This window comes from Oryctolagus cuniculus, chromosome 1 (genome assembly GCF_051225735.1).
Source record: "Oryctolagus cuniculus isolate XC-2025 breed Fujian yellow rabbit chromosome 1, ASM5122573v1, whole genome shotgun sequence".
NCBI classification, from domain to species: domain Eukaryota; kingdom Metazoa; phylum Chordata; class Mammalia; order Lagomorpha; family Leporidae; genus Oryctolagus; species Oryctolagus cuniculus.
This window is the reverse complement of record NC_142867.1, coordinates 55373958-55392750: the sequence shown is the minus strand read 5'-3', so window position 1 is coordinate 55392750 and position 18793 is coordinate 55373958. Positions and strand designations below refer to the sequence as shown.

The following is an 18793-nucleotide window of genomic DNA, read 5'->3' as shown; positions in this document are numbered from 1 at the left end:
GGAGGGAGTAGAGATCTTTCCTCCACTTGTCCACACCCCAACTGGCTGCAACAGCTGGGCTGGGCCAGGCCAAAGCCAGGAGCCAGAATTATGTCTGGCTCTCCCAAATGGGAGGCACCCATGTGGGATGCTGGCATGAAAGGCTTAACCTGCTGCCTAACACAGGCCCCGGGGTGTTTGTTCCAAGGCTTCCTCTTCCACTAGCTGCTGTGTTGCAGGGCTAAGCGGGAAGGCCAGTTAACAGCTATCGTGGTGCCCAGGTGAGCTGTCCAACTTCTGCTTGAAAGGCAGAGCCAACAATTCCATAGACTTGACGAACTGCAAAGGTGGTTGTTTTCAGAAAAGATGTTTCCCATCGGCGACTGGGAGGAACCAGAGGTACAAAGGCCGCTGTGTCTGGAAACTGCTGTCATACGCAGCCTTCTATGATGATCAAACATGTACCAGATCATAGTGCTGAAAACTAGTGCCCTTGATCGAGTTTTGGTGTAGGGGTCAGAAGTTACGCATAACAACTTCTGCAGTTTTATAGTATATAAAAGCCAAATTAATATGCAAACTTGTCATTATATATAATTTTCTGAAAACATAGAATGTACCTTGCACCCAAGTACATTGAAATACTGTTCAATAGTATGGCAGGTTAACACTGCACTGTCAGATACTTTTAAAAATTCAAGGAAACAATCCCATGTGGGTAGAAGTCAAGGGGTTAGCATAGGCTGCCATCCTGGGGAGCTGGATTAGAAGCAGAGCACAAGCCATAGCCTAACCCACCATATCCTAACTCTTCTCCAACCAGGAACTTTTTGAACTGGCCCACCTTGGGGCCAGTATTTATTGGTCTTGAGATGTGGGGTGCAGGCAACTGGTCTGCAGCAATGATCACTTGACTCTGGTCAGCTAAACTGCGAGCACTTTGGCCATAGGCTGCAGGGGCACTGCTGGGCTCAAAGTGTCCCCCCATCCCCTTGGTGGAGAGCCGGGCAGAGGGCCAGGGCCAGCTCTATTTATACAGCCTTGCAAAGTCTTCTGAAATCTAATGTAGATGGAAAGTCTCTGCTCAGCCTTAATTTTGCTAAGATAGCAACCAGGGCTCTGGGGATAGTTTTTTGAAGTCACTGCATCAAGTATCACAATGTTTATTGATAGATACAAGTATATAAAATCAGGGCATGAACATGACTTGATAAATTAAGTAGACTTAATTTCAATACTATAATAAGAGGGACCAATTCAAATTCTCACCATTTGTTTCACACCCACAAAAACCACTTCAAGGGCATTAACGATCTCTCAAAACTGATCAGTTTTGTGCAAGTAAACCATGTTTCTTTTAAAAAGACTTGTGCACTTGCCCAGGCTCAAGGATATTAAAATCTAGCACATAAAGCCCATGACTAGAGGTAGAAATACAGGCAATATACTATTACGGCAACAACCATCAATTACAGTTAAGAATTTTTCTGTAACAACCAAATGGATAATCAAATATTGCAACAACTCAAGTATTACTGAGCAAAGTGCATTTCTACAGTATTCAGTGTTGCTATTCAGGTTTTTTAGCTAACTTAAAACAGCCTATGGTAACTGGCAGCAAAGAAGGTCCTTGCAATAGACTGCCTCTGCTTGAGAACTCAGAATGTAATTATTGCATGCTGCTAATATACTATCTAAACATTAAAGATACTCCTAAGATATTGGATGGTAGACTATGATTAAGACATTACACTACAAAAAAACCTTATGCAGAAGGAAATCCTATCTGACGTGCTTCTGCTTTAAATATTGTGAAAACATTACAGCGGAATGAATTTTCGCAGTGGTTAGGTCAAATGCAGTTACACCATAGCAACAGTATGTTTTGCACAATTTAAGGCTTTGGCTGGTTCTTTAGTCAGCTTCTTCCTCAGATTCTTCTTCTTCAGCGGTTTCTAGCCAGGTTAGCCATTGATTCACCTGTAAATTAGATTTGTAGTTTAGCAGTGTAGATGTTAGTCTTATTTACTTTTTTAAAAAAGATTCTTCCATCCACTGGTTCACTCCCCAATTGGCCGCATCAGCTGGGGCCGTGCCGAACCGAAGCCAAGAGCTTCTTCTGGGTCTCCAACTCACCTCCTATTCCTTTCCCAGGACACAGCAGACAGCTGGATTGCAAATGGAGCATCCAGGTCTTGAACTGGCACCCATGTAGGATACCAGCACTACCCACTATGCCATATCACTGGCTCCTAGACATTAGTTTTAAAAACCTCAGAATGCAAGAGAACTAGTTGCCAATGCACTACTCAGAGTGGCCCAAGTTATAAAGAGTATGGATTTGGGATAGTACACAGGCTCTTTATAGTCAAGATCAAGGGTGATCCTTGGACACTTCACCAGTTAACATTTCAGGACCTTGGTCTAGGATGACAACTCTTCCAATCTAAAATATGTGGCATCTTCAAATAGTCCATGGAAAATAGATAGTATCAATAGCACCAAAGTATCTAGCACCAGTCATTTTTTTCATCTTCCATGAACTTTTTGAAGTACCCTTACACGGTGTTAGCAGTGCTGAGGGAAGGGGATAGGACACAATATTCTTGAAAAAGTAGATTCCCAGTCCCACTTCCCAATTATTAGCTGAGATTCCCCAAAGACCGGGGGGCTAAGGATAAAATCAAAGCTAGATTGTGGGGGCTAGTGCTGTGGCATAGTGGGTTAAGCCTCCACCTGAGGTACCGGAATCCCACATGGGCGCTGGTTCAGGTCCTGGCTGCTCCTCTTCTGCTCCAGTCTCTGCTATAGGCTGAGAAAGCAGTGGAAGATGACCCAAATTGGTTAGGCCCCTGCATCCATGTTGGGAGACCTAGAAGAAGCTCCTGGATCCTGGCTCCAGACCAGCTCAGCTCTGGCCATTGTGGCCATCTGGGGAGTGAACCAGCAGATGGAAGACCTTTCTCTCGGTCTCTAACTCTACATCTCAAATAAGTAAGTAAAATAAAAAAAAAAAAAAAAAAAAAAAGCAGCTAGATTGAATACATGACATGTTGTTCCCTTTATATAAATTTTTAAAGAAGCAAGCTTCAACCCAAACTTGCAGTCACCCAGTCTACATGAATACTGTTAATCAATCATTAGCTGGGGCCAGCGCTGTGGCATGGCAGGCTAAGCCTCTGCCTGTAGTGCCGGCATCCCATGTCAGGTGGGTGCTGACCTGGAGATCTAGGTGATCGTGATGGCCTGAGAGCAGTGGAAGATGGCCCAAGTGCTTGGGCCCCTGCACCCAGAGTAGAGAGCCAGAAAAAGCTCCTGGCTTCTCATCAGCCCAGCTCTGGCTGTTGCAGCCATCTGGGGAGTGAACCAGGAGATGGAAGACCTGTCTCTCCCTCTCAAATAATAAAAATAAAAAAAAAATTTTTCAATTTACATCTCATATATTAACATCAATGACACACAGGGGTGAAGACAAATGAGCAGGACTATCTTTGTTTATGTTTGTTTAAAAAGCCCTCTACTTGAACACATCAAAATTGGGGGGAAAAATGGATCCAATTTAAGGAAAGATTTACCTGGAACAAAGCCTTGCCCTTTCCCGGAAACTCTTGGGTTATATCTTCTTTCCAAGCCAAGAAAGCTTCTTCCTCTATTATTTCCATGTCGTAGAAGTGAACGAAAAAGCGGAGTAACATGCCTAAGACACAAAACACAATCTCGTCATCCCCATGCTGTGTCAGTGCCCACACTCACCCTTCTGAAACCAGCGCTCACCTTTTGGGAAGTTGCTGTTGTAGCAGTGCACCTGAAGAGCATACAGGGCGCTGACCTGGAGATCCACGTGATCGTGAAGGAATTTCTGCATCACTGGCTTGAAGGAAAGCAGCAGTTGTTTCTCCTGCTCTAACTGTTCTTTGGAAGGAGCAGAGGAAGAATCTGTTTCATCGCTGGGTGGGTTTACTTCACTAGAAATATACTGTAAGAAGCTGTACAAAGACAAAGAGAGCCCTGTTAGAACCATGAAGCTTTCTAACTCAGACAATTCTCCTTGAGGTCCCTGCTACCACACATGTTTCTTCAAGTAAATACAATGTTACTCAAGTAGAAAACCACTCCTTACCTAGTCATTAAGATGTTCACAAATCCTTTATCTACATGAAGTTTGGGAGAGATGTTATCTTTAATCCATTTATATATGGTTTGAGGGGATGGGTCCAACTTTATCTGCTTCAACAGTTCCTTCTCCAATTTGAGGAGTGGGAATAAGAAACTCAGTCCCTTTCCTTCCAAAATCTCCAACATGCGGTCCTTATTCTGATCAATTTCTGAAAAGGCAAAGCAATTTGTATCACCTTTTCATCTCTCTCAGTTGGCTTATCTAGCAGTTTTACAAATACTTTGTCAAGTGTAAGAGACTTGCATGGAAAAATAAAGAATCAACACAGCAAATGAAAACTCAACCTACAATCAGATAAAATTAAAGCATAATTTCTTTAAAAAAAAAAAAAAAGTGTTAAGGCCTATCCATTCCAATGTTTATTTTTCAGATGGGATAAATTCCCCATACAATTACACTCAAAGAGTCTCCATGTGTAGTGTTTATTTAAAAACAAAAAAACAAAAAACAAATAAATGAAACAAACCAGCATTTTCTTACCTGGGAGCATTTTCTGCATATTGACCTTGCTTTGTTGAAAAAGTTCTGTTAACCATTCCCGATCTTGTAATTTAGCTAATTGCTGAAGACAAAGTAAGAAGAGAGGAAAATGGGTGCCACTTTCCAGTGGTTGAGCCAGTTCTGAAATGCTCACCAGCTCTGAAATGATGGCACGAGCTGCAAACTGTGCTAAATATGATTTCACCAAGGGGATGTCAACCTCCAGTTTGGGGCACTGGTCCAATACGTTCAGGAAAGCCTTAGAAAGAATGTTAAAACACCATCAGTCTATTACAGTTTTCAACAATGAATACAAAGAATTCTTAGCAGAATCAGAAAAGTGTTCTAACCTGCATAAAGTTGTCACTTGTGGCTACTCCTTCCTGTTTGAGTAAACTGATCAAAGAACTTGCTTTTTCCTTATCTTCATCACTTCTGTCCAGTGACAGGATGATGACTTTGCTTAACATCTCAGGAAGAAAGTGTTTAGGAGCCCTCATTTCTTTTACACCATTGACAGCCTCATTTGCATTTCCACTATTCAGATATTCTGTCACAACAGTTTCCTGAAAAGAACACAATCCAAGTATCATTAGCATCTTCTCTACCGGAAATGTATCCCAAGAATTATAAACATTCATGGAACTACTTGAAACTTACAGTGAGTTTAAGCAGCTCTTCCTTTGATGGTGGTGGTTTTTTGCTGGTCTTGGCAGGCTTTTCCTGGATAAGTGGTGGATTTGTCTTGAGCCCGAGCTGAGGTGTCTAAAAATAAACAGGACAGGTATGAATGTTCAAATGATACATGCTCAAGAACCAACAAGATCAAAGGGAGAGATACCAAAGTCTTCAGACATTTTCAGGTACTGGAATGCAGGTACGCTACTGCATACCTGTCCCAGCGGTGGTGTTTGTGTGCGTGGTGGCTGTGCACTAGGAGGAATCATAGTTATCTGGGGCTGAAGTTTTGGCACTTGATTTTTATTCATTAGGAACGACTGAGCAGGCCTCAGGCTAATCTGGAATTGAAAATGAGATATCCAAGTTAATGCGCAGCTGGTGAGCATTAAATACACTACTCTAATTCTATGCACATTTAGAACCTAGGGCAAAAATACAACCAATGTTTATTCCAGGTTAAGAAATTTAATTTCTAGCAAGAAAACTGAAGACCTCATACACAGAAGTGCAATATTCTTAGTTATACAGTTACAATATCTTGCTATATTCTTAGTTATACAGGGAAATCACAAAAAGTATCTTGATAACCATTTTTCCTTGCTCTACTGACGACTACAATCGACTTTGCCCTCATATCTCATAATCTTCGCTCACAGGACGCTGGACATCCAAAGACAGAAAAAGAAGTACAGAAAAAGAGAGGAAAAGATAAAGAACTCCAGCATTAAGTCCTCTTTAACGCGTCTTTTTATAATCATCGGGCAATAGATTTCTGAATTGACAAACTATGGTATATAAGTAACATAGGCAAATGTACCTCATCTGCATTAAGCTGTCCTTTCTTAGAAAACCGAGGTGGCATATCCTTCGACTGTCCTTGCAGCTGGGATAAGAGTCCCTGACTCTGGTTATGGTAGAGCTGGCTTAGCCCCTAGTTCAGAAAGGGAGAAAGAAAGTCTAGATAAAAAGGGGGTCCACAAATTACGGTAATTAAGTACCAAAGGGATGAGCCAAGCCACAAGGAAACCTTCACTGAATTTGCCCAGAGAAAGTAAAAGATGAAACAGGGAAGAATAAAAATCTAATCTGTCAAATAGTGATGAGCTTACTAGTACTTTACTAATCTTAAGGACAGGCATTTTACTCAGTTTGAAATAATTGTCACAGATGTAAATTTGGCTTAAAACACACACACCCCTAATTGTTTTTTAAAAAGAACAAAGCAAAAACCACATTTATTGCAGGATTTAACACTTGCTATCTGAATACAGGAATGTTTTCTTACCTGGCTTTTCATAAACTTGCCTCCCATCTCTCCAAACTGCGACTGAGTGGGAGGCATGATGTGTCCCCCATGGCCATTGAAGAGTTGATTTGAACGATGTCGTCCCATGGTGGGTGAAAATCTATCCTGGATAACTCCTGGACCAGTACCAATTCCGCTACCTTAAAACATATATATACGTGGACAAATCTTAAGAACGCTATTAAAATAGTTAACTCATTTTTAGTTTAATTAACTTCATTTAAAATTACCTGGCATCTGTCCAAACATGTCAGCAAGCCCTCCAAGTGGGTCCCTGTCCATTTTCATCCTGGGTGGCATGAACGGTCCCTCCAGAAAGAAGTCACTTCTCATCCCTTGAGCCATAGGAGCAGGAATAAACACTCCTAGATCCTTTAGAAATGAAACCAATAAGCCCTCTGTTCACTGGACCCTATTTTACTTGAAGTTAAAACTGATATACTGGGGAAAATGCCAATTTCTAAAAACAATAAGCTATTAGATTTCTGTAAACAACTTCTTCCAGAAATGGCAAGACACTAAAAACACCAAATCTACCACTAAAGATGAGCCAAGTTTTAAGTCCCCTTGTTAAGTTAAAAAACAGCAACAACAAAAAACTTAAAATACCCTTCCTTACTTTCACTGCATCTTGACGGATTTGATTGATCGTCTTTGGTCCATTGTCAAGAAAAGCCTTGCGAGGAACCCAATGGTGTTCTCGCAACTCTACGGTATCCTGTAGTTTAAAAAATTAGTGTAAATTTTGCTATTTATAAAGAAACACTCAGCTTATCAACTAATTTGAAGAAATCAGTTTTACCTGCAGCAGGAAACGAATCCTCGCTGGCAATTCCTTACTTAACATCAAGGAGCACATCCGGGCAAAGTACTGATCCATTAAGGACTGATAAAGATAATAATATGCAATCAGAAGAGCTAAAGCCAATGTATGCCATCAAAGGATGAACAAATCTTAAGACAACCTACTAATTTCCATTAGCAACACACACACCTTGGCTCGTTCATGGTCTAATCTCGGTCCCACTGTCCTCATTATCTGACAGAGGCACTCCAAATCCTCTCCCATATCTTTGAGTTGGACTCTCTTCTTCTTTTCCAAAAGCTACCAAAGAATGAAATATCATGTCAGCAAAATTTTAAAGTTATTCTTGTTCAGGTGCAGCATTTTCCTCTTTATGTTTGGGCTGACTCTTAGTTCCTAAGCACTTTCATAGCACCATAGATAGCACTTTCAGTCTGTGAAGAAATCTCTCCAAATCCAGCAATTCATCATCACTTCTACCCCCTTATAGCAAACACTGCATTCTTCCTTACTAGATGCTGTTCCACAACATTAACCAGCCAACCCACCGTCTCAAAGGGTGCTGAAGTTGACTGATTTCTCTCAAGCAGTCATGTACCCAGTGAGCCTACAGTCCATCATACTTACTGTTTTGATGCACTTATGAAGGATAGATTCATGAATAAGATCAAGCTTTCCAAGTTCTCCAATGAATTTGATGTTTCCCAACATCTTGATCTTAGCAATGGCTCTCTGTTCCTCCTCCTCGGGGAGGAGGGGATTTTCACGCTTATCATAGACTGAAAAACACAAACAAAACCAAACCTAAGGATAAAGTCAACATTCTGAATCAAACTGAAAATATACAGTACTTAGTATCATATACAAATTCTTACCATCAACATTTCTGGTTCGATTTTCAAATTCATCTTGTAATTTGGAAATTAGGAGGCGTCTGAATGTCTGTTTTTAGAAACAAAAGGTAGTTCTCAGGCTTTTTGGACAATGTCTTTCAAAACAATTATAAAAAAGCCAACAAAAATGACCACTCACTGTGCTTTGCTTCTGTCCTGGCTGACCCTCTGCTGCTGGGCCATCAAAGTTTGGTGCATCTTCTGCCAATCGCAGACATAGCTGAGCATACAGTGAGCTATACTTTGGCTCTTCTAGGGCTTTGTCCACAATCTACAAAAAATGTTTTTAAAAAAACCTGAATCACACTCCTATAAAAGAAAATTTCTTTTGTAACATTACTTTTTTAGTCTTAAGGATTATAAATTTCCTAACTTCTTACAAACTACTACAAATGTCTAACCTATAATTTGAAATAAAGGCTCCCTTTTCATAAGGTTTACTGTGTAAACTAAGTGCATCTTGTAAAGTGCTTTAACAGAAAAATCCGACCATTCGAACACTAGCTTTTCCAGTGTACCATATCCCATATCAGAACGCCTGGTGTTTTGAATCCTGGCTACTCTGCTTCTGATCCAGCTTCGTACCAATGTGCACCCTGACAGCCGGAGGACAGCTCAAGTATTTGCTCCCTGACACCCAGGTGAGAGAACCAGACTGAGTTCCAGAATCCTGGCTTTAACCTGGTTGCTGAGGGCATTTGGGGAGTGTGTAAGTGGATGGAAACAAGCTTGTTCTCTCTTTCATAACAATGAAACTAGTTAAAGGTCCAGTTATCCAGATCTCATCCCTATCCCCAGGAATTAGGATGTATCTTAGATAGCTAAAGTCCAACTATCACACAGCTGATTCTTAAGACCCAAACATGTCTTCCACAAAAGGAAAACAGAACAGCTGCTGATAGACCCTAATTCTTCAACCTTATTACAAACATACATTCACCTACAAAACCTGATCACTATCAGTATCCAGAGATATAACTTATTTAAGTGGAGAAAAACTCAGGTTAAATATTTTCCTTTTTTAAGCCAAAATTTAAAACTTACCAGCAGTATGACCCCTTTAAGGATGAGTTTAGACTCTACACCCACATTGAGGAGCTCAAGGCATAGCTTGTCAAACTTTTCAGGAGTAAGCTTATTTAGTATGCTAGGGGAAAAAGGAATCATGTTGTAAGTGTCAACAAACATACACAACTATCAAGTCAAAATAACTTTTAACATATTTCTTTTACTTGCCTCCCTTATGATCAAGATACTGTCTTCTTACCTCACGGAAAGGGATGCTGAAATAAGCCCATCACTATTTAGATTATAGTATCTGTTCCAGATTGGGGTTTCCCAGGCATTTGGCAAGAAGCTTTTCTCACCTCCCAGAACATAAGACTTTCTCATTATCATGGTTAGACTATGAGCCAACACTGCAATATTCCTTAATTCACTGGGCCACATACCAGGCCAAGTGGGTCAGCACAGCAGGCTTATGAATGTTAACTCAAAGGTGGAAAAGGAAAGCTACCATAAGCTCCAAAATATGGATGTGCTGCTTTTCATTTTAAGGCAATTCTTTAAACATCAATGTTACTCATTAAACTCTTCTTTTTTAGGCAAGAACCTTGCTTTTTTAATACAACACATGTGCACCACAGAAATAAAGTAAAACAGATCTCAAAACTTACCCTCTTACTTTCCTGAAGATTGCATCATGTCGTTCTTTTTCATTTGCGGAGTTGTTTGCTGCGGAGTTGTCATCTCGTCTAGTGCTTCGTGCAGGAATCCATTTCTGAGCGTTTTGCCCTGGGGTTTTCCCCAGGAACTCGCTGAAGAATAGAAAAGACTTAAAATTTAAAAAAATTAAAGCATGGCACACATTCACACATCAAATATCATGCTGAGCAATGATTCTTCTGGGGGTGGTATGAGGCCTAGTGGTTAAGACATATACTTCCCATACTGCAGTGCCTGGACTTGAGTCCTAGTTCTGCTCTTGACTCTAGCTTCCTGCTAATGTGTACCCTGGGAGGCAGCAGGTAATGGCTTGAATAGCTGGGTCCCTGCCACAACTGTGGGAGACCTAAACTGAGATCAGAGCTCTGAGCCTTGTAGACACTTGGGGAATCAACCAGCATATGGGAGCATGCATTCTAAAAATAAAATTGTAACAAGGAAGCAATTTAGCTTTTCTCAACTTCCTTCACTTTGTACAAAGCAACTCAATCACTGGTTCTCCAAGAGCAGTGTCAGAATCACCTGAAGGACTTACTGAAACAGACTGCTGGGCCCACCCTGGTTTCTGTTTTAGTGGGTTTGGGCTACTGCCTGAGAGTATGATTTCCACTGAATATTCCTAGGTGCTGCCAAGGTTGCAGACCCAGGAACCACACCCTCAGAATTATCCCTTTCTAATGTTTTGTGACCATACTGCACACATACCACTTTAACAACACCAACCAAGTAAGGACAATTGCTGATTTCAGACATAACATTGGTAAAAATGATAGAACAGGAGGAAAAAAAAACAGCAATTTGAGAGCCTCAACTCACATCAGATGACTTGGCTAAGGAATAATCAAGAGCAGATATTCTGTATTTAGGGTATCTAGCAGAAAGTATTCCCCGTAAGCTTAGGACTCCTGATGTATGTATGCTATGCATAGAAAACACCTTTAACCTAATCTACGGACTCCTCTTCACAGCCTTACCTGTTGCCAGCAGTCTTGGGATAGTGCTGAGGTGCACCCCTACTTCCTCCTCCGCCCGAAGAAGCACTGTTTAAAAAGAATTTTTCTTTACTATACCCCAATTATGTCTCACTTAAATTTTAAGTTATAAAAATAGTATCCGAAAATTTCACGACTTTAAATAAATCTACACATACCTGAAACGAGAAGCACCCCCTTCTGCAATCGCACTCTCCACTTTGGCGGCTTGACAACGAAGAATCTTCAAAAGAATAATATTAATGGATAGGGTGGGGAGGGGAGGGGATGGGAGAAATGAAAAACCTAGAATGAGAAAGAGTAGGGAAATTAGACACCGCTCCCGCAGTCATCCACCTCCATCAGTTAGTTTACTTCAGACCCTGGTACTGCATCTGCCTGACCTTTCACTGCATTGCAGATCTCCTACGACTAAAATAGAAAGGATCCCGAACACAAATGGACAGAAAACGGGGCTGTTTAGCCAACTGGAAATCCTAGGTGGTCCAGAATGCCAGGAGAAGCGTTCACGGAAGTCCGAGAACACGCCAAGCGGCAGGGAACGAACGTTTCGGAACAGCGACATTCCAGCGCCGGCCAAGCCGCGCACCGGGGTCACACCACGGCGAACGCGCCCGCCGCGCGCCCGGCAACAGGCGGCTTCCCCGCGGCCCACGCTCAGCGCCGGCCCGGGCCACAACATGGCAGCAGGAACCTCCGCCCCGTCTCTCCCTTCCTGGGAACAAAAGAGCAGTGGGTTCCTCCCACCAGGCTCGAGCAGGGAAGTGCTTCCGACAGCTTCCCCGGAGGCCGCGGGTCCCCCGGCGGGGAGGAGCGGCCGGGGCCGCCCCTGCGCCCGGCTCTTTGTTCTCCGGCAGGAGGGCGGCCCCGGCCACCGGCCGCCGGCGAGCGGCCCCCACCCCCGGCCCCCAGGGACGGGCAGCCGCCGGCCCCCGCCTCCCGGGCCCACCTCGGGGCAGGGACCCTCTCCCCGCGGCCGGCGGCCCAGCCGCCGGGCCCCACACACCTCCTCCCTGCCGGAGCCGGACTCTGGGACTCCTGCGCCTCGCTGGTCCCGCGCCAACGGCCGGGCCCTGCCGCCGGCCCGTGTGCCTCCCGCCGCCGCGCACGCGGCCCCCACCACGCTTCCTCGCCGCCCGCGCCGCGGCCCCGCCACCCCGCCGCGACGACCGGGAGGCGGCCGCACCAACTTCGCCGTTTACCCTTCTGCTCCGCGAGCAACGGGAATGGGGAATTGAAGCCCGAAATCCTCAAGTGCCCGAAATGCAGAGGAAAACACTTAAGAAGGGTCGCCCCGCCCGGCTCCGCCTGCGGCCGCCATTTTGTACCGCCTGAGAAAGAAGCGGCCGGGGACGGCGGCCATTTTAGAGCGCTGCACTCGGCGGCGGCGTCTCCACTCACCTTCACCAAGAACTCAGCAGCTGCCACCGCAGCTGCCTTCTCAGGATCCGGTCGTCGGGGACGGGGAAGGGAGGGGGAAGGGGAACGGAAAACAAAAAAGGGGGAGGGAAGGGGAAGGAAGGAGTCGGGGACGGCTTGAAACTCTCAGCTCAGAGGAGTCGCTGCTGCAGCCACCACCCGGTTCCCGCGGCCACCTCCATAGAGCTCCGGCTCGCTGCTGGCAGTGAGGCGTGTCTGAATCCGAACTTATCACTCTGGGGCAGCCGAACCCACCAGGGCCGCCCCGAATGGCTCCCTCGCCACCCAATCAGCAGCCTGGTTGCCGTCCGCCACCAATCCGCGCAGGGCGCCGGGGAGGAGCCACCGGGCCAAGCTCGGTTGCGGCGCAGCTCCGCCGCAGTGCGCAAAGCCATATTCGCGAAGGCTCTGAGGCCAAGCCGGCGGCGTAAGGGGCGGCTCAGCGTTGGCGGGATGCGGGCCTCTTGCGTAAAGTCGTAGAGCCCTATTGAGTCTGCGTTGGTGTGGCCGCTTCATCTTCCTGCAGTTTCTTTGTTTCCCGAGTCCGTACCCCGTGCTTGAGTTGTGCAAGCCTCCTTTCCTCTACCTCGTGTTGTGTCCAGGAATTCGGGGGGAAAGCTGTAGCTTCTACTTCACCCCGTTCCTGATCGTGTTGTGTGTGAGCATTGATTTCCCCGGGCGCCCACAAGGAACTGTGGTTGTCCCTCGCGGGCCTGGCCTCCTTGGGACTGGCCTGCAGGGTTGCGGCCTGGCGTCCCCGGGGCGAGCGCTGCGCCGGGAATCCTAACTCCGATCCCGGGGTTCGGCAGCCCGGGAGAGAGCGTCCACGAGACGAAACTTGCATCGCGGTGCGGGGGGAAGAAGCTCCATTCAGTTTCTTCCTGACCCACCCTCGGCAGCGCGAGTGAGGAAGGGAGACAAGGAAGGGGCTTACTGTCTGCCTGACAGGAGCCGCAGCCTTCCCCAGAGGAACGTCGGGCCAGCGGCCACCGAGGAGTCCCAGGAAGCTGCCAGCCGCCTTTGGGAAGCGCTGTCAGAGCGCGGGCGTTTGGAGATCTTAAATTGCTACCTCTTGGATTTCATTTTTTCTTTAAAAAGAAAAAAAAAATCACACCCGAGGCTGTCAGTTGTGTATTTTAAATCACACAGTTGTGTGACTAACTCAATGGTAAGAAATGGGAAATGGGAAAGCAGGCAGCGGGTTGAACTATTCCTACTTCTCAGGTAATGCTTTAAAGGCCGGGGACTGTGGTCCACGTTTGCGATGTGTTAGCCATGTGAAAAATGGAGTCCTGCTTCCATATACTTAAGCAACACTAATATCCCCATCTCCATTTTGAACATACAATTCTTGATACAGTGTGTAATTAAAAAAAAAGTGTGTGTTTGAACATGCATGACTTAAAGAGTCCAGAAAAGAGCAGTATTCACAAAGACCCAAACTTACCTTTGACAATCAAAACAGCTCTTGGTGTTAAAAACACCCAATCCTTAATACAATTTTCAGGAGAGTTACAGAGGTCTTCCCAGGACATTTAAATCTATCACAGAAGGAGGTGGTGTGGCTCTGAAGGCTTCTAGTACAATCCTCATCTTTAAACCTTTGCCATAGAAGAGATTGGTCATCCCCCCCCATCTCTCACTCTACACACACACACACACACACACACACACACATAATTATTGCTATTAATTTAACAAACTAAACTAGAAAAGATTTCCATTTGAAGTTAGTGACTAAAAGAAAACCACCTCATTTTGGGGAAAGATGCAAATTTCTTTTTGTTTTTTAATTTAAAAATTTTTTTTTTTTGACGGGCAGAGTGGACAGTGAGAGAGAGAGAGAGAAAGGTCTTCCTTTTGCCGTTGGTTCACCCTCCAATGGCCGCCGCGGCTGGTGCACTGCGGGCAGCGCACCGCCCTGATCCGATGGCAGGAGCCAGGTACTTATCCTGGTCTCCCATGGGGTGCAGGGCCCAAGGACTTGGGCCATCCTCCACTGCACTCCCGGGCCACAGCAGAGAGCTGGCCTGAAGAGGGGCAACCGGGACAGAATCCGACGCCCCGACCGGGACTAGAACCCGGTGTGCTGGCGCCGCAGGCGGAGGATTAGCCTAGTGAGCCGCGGCGCCGGCCCTTGTTTTATGTTTTTTAAAGATTTATTTATTTGAAAAGCAGAGTTACTGAGAGGCAGAGACAGAGCGAGAGAGGTCTTCCATCCCCTGGTTCACTCCCCAGATGGCTGCAGTTGCCAGAGCTGCACTAGTCTGAAGCCAGGAGCCAGGAGCTTCTTCCAAGTCTCCCATGCAGGTGCAGGGGCTCAAGGATTTGGACCACCTTCTACTGCTTTCCCAGGCCATAGCAGAGAGCTGGATCGGAAGTGGAGCAGCCCATATGGGATGGCGATACCACAGGTGGCAGCTTTATCTGCTATGCCACAGTGCCAGTCCCACAAATTTTGTTTTAAATACAAGGGGTTTCACTATATAATCCCAAGACCCTTCTAGCTTCAAGAAAAGACTAGAATATATTTATAATTTGTGTAGGATTTTAGTTTACAAAAATACTTTTGTATATAAGTTTTCATAACTGGTTTACAGACCACATGTATGATAATGAATACCTTATTAGTCTAGACTTCAGAGAATATTCACTTACCCCCAAAATCTGGATGTCCTAATAATCAAGGAACTTGGTCAATAATTAAATATAAAGAGAGAGAGAGAGACAGAGAGAAAGGTCTTCCTTTCCGTTGGTTCACCCCCCAACTGGCTGCTATGGCCGGCGCAGCCTGGTTTCCCATGCGGGTGCAGGGCCCAAGCATTTGGGCCATCCTCCATTGCCTTCCCGGGCTACAGCAGTGAGATGGACTGGAAGAGGAGCAACTGGGACAGAATCCGGTGCCCCAGGCAGAGGATTAGCCAAGTGAGCCGCAGGCCCCAATTAAATATAAAAAGATTTTACTCAATCTTCTATTTACTCTGTCCATTGTGAACCCCTCTGCTATAGACTTTACAGACATGGGTATGTGAGAAAGTGAACTGGGGAGGGGGGAGTAGTACTGAGGTACAAATAGTAAAAAGGTGGATAAAACACAATCTTTCAATTACCTTTCAGTCTGTGAGAGAAATAAACATTCATAAATTTGAAACATTTCCATAAAATCCTAAATATGTGACTACTCAAGTCATTGCCTTGAATTTAGCTTTTAGCTCATAGAAAATTAAACTTTGAATATACCCACCTCAATCTGCTAGTGTTACACTTCCTGTTTTGTCAGTTTTCTGTAAGACTGAAGAACTCTGTGAGCCCTGACAGATTTAACTTCTCTGTTCTTGCACTTCTTTAATCATGTCCAGTGATTAAATCATGGCCAGCACACAGCATGCTGCAGCGTAGCCATCCTCTCAGAGCTTCCTGGCCCCTTAGTTACAGACCTCCAGCCTAGGTTGCTCACTTGAAATCCAGTTCGGAATTTTCAGCAGCCTGTTGATTAGAGAAGCAAACTTGCAGCCATATTTAGTTTAGAACATAGTTTTGAACATTTTAATTAGTTGACATTCAAATATTAGATTTTTACATACCAATCCAGGTCTTTACCTTTTTGTGAAAAAATGCCTTAATGGCAATATTCAAGTATAGCTGAGTAGCAACTGCCTCCCCTAGATGTTTTCATTTCTTTACAGTGAAATCTGACTTGATTCACTCATTTATGTTCTTATCAGGTCTTGATAGCCATTTTGTTTTTTTCAGTTGTTTGCTCAAATTCAACAGATTCTGTATGTAACTGATCATTTTCCTAAAATAAAGCAAAGGAGTCAGAACCGTTGAGTTCAAGTATCTTCTCTACCACTTGCTGTGTAACTTTGGACAAGTTATTTAATTGCTTACTCTTCTTTAGTTTCTGCATCTGTCAGATGGGAATGACAATGATATTAATAGAATTGTAAAAATTAAATGAGATAGTGTATGTAGAGCACGTAGCAGAGACTCTGACATAGTACTTAATGTTGGTTGCCACATCCTTGATTAACCAGCTGTTTAACGACTGCTTTTTAGTTTTGCTAAAGGTCCCACTATTCTAAATTTCCTTTTGATCAGGTTTGATAATCAGTCACTGAGTCCTGGTGTAACTTGTTTCTAAATGTTTCTTACAATCATCTTCTTCCCTATAGTGTCCTTGCATGCATGCTAATCCAGGCCTTAGTTTTTCTTCTGAATTACTGAAAAATTCTAAAGGGCCACCTAAAGTATTTTCCCTTTAGTCTGTATACTCATGTTAGTCTTCCTTAAAACACCTTTTTCTTCTACATATTACTATGTTTAAGAATCAGTACTTCACTGTTTGCTACATCAGTTAATCTCAACCTTGGCTACATGTTAGAACTACCTGGGGGCCCCTGAAACATCTCAATGTCCAGGTTGCATCTAAGACCTAATAAATCTGAAGCTCTATGAGTGGAATCCAGCTATCAATAGCTTTTAAAGCTCCCACGGTGTTGCCAATGTGCTATCAAGGTTTGCAAATCACAATAGCAGGTCAGAGCTTAATAGAAAATTATAACATTAACAGCTGAAGAAAATCTTAATCAAGGGAAACTGGGTTCTAGGGAAACAGGCATCAGAACCCAAGGGTCTCAGTTCATACACTTTTGCTTAGTGCTCAGGCCCTTCATATCCTGGCCCTCCATTACAGCTGCTGCCTTGTTCTTACCACTCCCAGACACCCAGTCTTCTCTCATGCAGCCAGTTAGGCTGGTATTGCCGCCTCTAAAAGTTCACTCCTACTAATGCTCCATCACTTTCAATTTTGAAACTACCCTCATTTATGCCTTCTACCAATTCACTTCAGAAGCCCAGATATGAGTATGTGAGTGCCCCACTCCAAATCCTCAGTAGTTCTCCTCTAACAGCATAAATCCCAAATCCCTTTCTTTGGCATAAAAGGCCCATGGTAACTGGCTTCAGATTACTTCCCTATACAAATCTACATCCTCTCTTCATTTCTATAGCATCCCTATCTAGTTCTATTGTACTCAGAGTTTGCTGGATTACATCACCAGTGTTCCATATTATATGACTGTTCTGTACTTGACAGAAGCAGAGTTAGTGGTGTAATATACTACTGGCTAGGCATGGAGCCTGAGTGTCTGTTTTCAAGGAGCTCACCTTCTAGACAAAGAAAAGATAAACTAATTACATTTAAGGGCAGGAAAGGGTAGAATCACTGCTAAACCTAACAATCAAGGAAAAAACACTGCCATTTCATAAAGGGAGTGATAGGAGATGAGGCTGTGGCCATGCTTCTTTGACTATCATAACGATTTGAGGTTGTAGGCAAAGAAAGTTCTTGAGCAGAATTCTGATCAGTTTTAGTTCAAAGCTAACCAGTTGTAATTGTTCAGAGTGCTGTTTTAGGGAAATTAGTGTTGTGGCTTGTGTAGAATGGAGTGAAAGGCAAACCTGGCAATGGGGTTATCAGGTGGCTATATACTGCATTTATTATGGAGCTTGTTTAATCTCTCTTCCAAAATTATAAGGTTCTTGAGAATGTGTACTTCCTTGTATTACCAGAGTTGTTTTCACATACAGGAGCTGAGAAAATATTTATGCATATGATATTGCTTATATTTTATTCATTCATTTTTCTCAAGGATTTCCTCTTATGTCATTGGCTCCTTTACCTATTCAGCTCAGTCTTTGCTATGATCTCCTCTTCTGCTTTTAATTTTTTTTTAAGATTTATTTATTTATTTGAAAGAGTTAGAGAGAGAGAGAAAGGAGAGACAGAAATCCTCCATTCACGGGTTCACTCTCCAAATGGCCACAATGAATGAGGCAGGGCCAGGCCCAAGCCAGGAGCAAGGATCTTCTTCTGTATCTGCCATGTGGGTGCAGGGGCCCATGGACCATGGACCTGGGCCATTCTCTGCTGCCTTCCCGGGTGCATTAGAGGGAGCTGGATCAAAAGTGGAGCAGCTGGGACTCAAACCAGCACCCATATACGATGCTGGAGCTGCAGGTTGTGGCTTTAACCTGCTGTGCCACAGCACCTTGCACTTGACTTTTAAATATTAAGTAACCCAAGGATTTATCCTGGGCTTTCTTCTCTTCCCTCTGAGCACTTTCCTCCTAGATAATAAATCTACCTTATGACTTTAAATGCCAACAATATGATGATGATTTCCAATATATTTCCATCACTGATCCACTTTTCCTCCTTGTAAGCCATAGATGTGTATTTTCTATTTTGAATTGTCTACTAAAATTTATCCTGGGGCCAGCACTGTGGCGTAGCAGATTAAACATCTGCCTGCAAAGCCAGGCATCCCATAT

At 44.0% G+C, this 18793-nt stretch overlaps 2 protein-coding genes and 1 non-coding gene across 4 annotated transcripts in view; all 3 read right to left on the bottom strand.

Annotated features, from left to right (window-relative positions):
- Nucleotides 1–1126: 1126 nt before the first annotated feature.
- On the bottom strand, nucleotides 1127–12658 carry EIF4G2 (eukaryotic translation initiation factor 4 gamma 2). Its single transcript, NM_001082379.2, is given in 22 exon segments — nucleotides 1127–1959; nucleotides 3555–3676; nucleotides 3754–3965; nucleotides 4100–4304; nucleotides 4637–4895; nucleotides 4987–5202; nucleotides 5297–5401; nucleotides 5530–5655; nucleotides 6135–6248; nucleotides 6603–6763; nucleotides 6854–6995; nucleotides 7243–7341; nucleotides 7426–7509; nucleotides 7618–7728; nucleotides 8056–8207; nucleotides 8304–8370; nucleotides 8461–8592; nucleotides 9366–9468; nucleotides 9998–10138; nucleotides 11021–11086; nucleotides 11197–11323; nucleotides 12440–12658. Coding segments are annotated over 21 exon segments (2724 nt in total). The 5' UTR covers nucleotides 11238–11323; nucleotides 12440–12658; the 3' UTR covers nucleotides 1127–1893.
- On the bottom strand, nucleotides 5942–6082 carry LOC127485317 (small nucleolar RNA SNORD97). The gene has a single exon (XR_007912424.1). It is a non-coding gene; the product is annotated as a small nucleolar RNA SNORD97 (small nucleolar RNA).
- A 1246-nt stretch (nucleotides 12659–13904) lies between the features above and the next one.
- ZBED5 (zinc finger BED-type containing 5) overlaps nucleotides 13905–18793 on the bottom strand; it is a 42950-nt gene continuing 38061 nt past the window's right edge. Inside the window, exons 3-5 of one of the 2 annotated variants that reach the window (XR_016231196.1) lie at nucleotides 16058–16256; nucleotides 15702–15943; nucleotides 13905–14058 (exon numbers count right to left, since the gene is read on the bottom strand). The gene's annotated coding sequence lies outside the window, so the exon portion shown is untranslated. Of the gene's footprint in view, nucleotides 14059–14232; nucleotides 15944–16057; nucleotides 16257–18793 lie in introns of those variants that run through there. The other variant, XR_016231195.1, reaches the window with a different exon arrangement.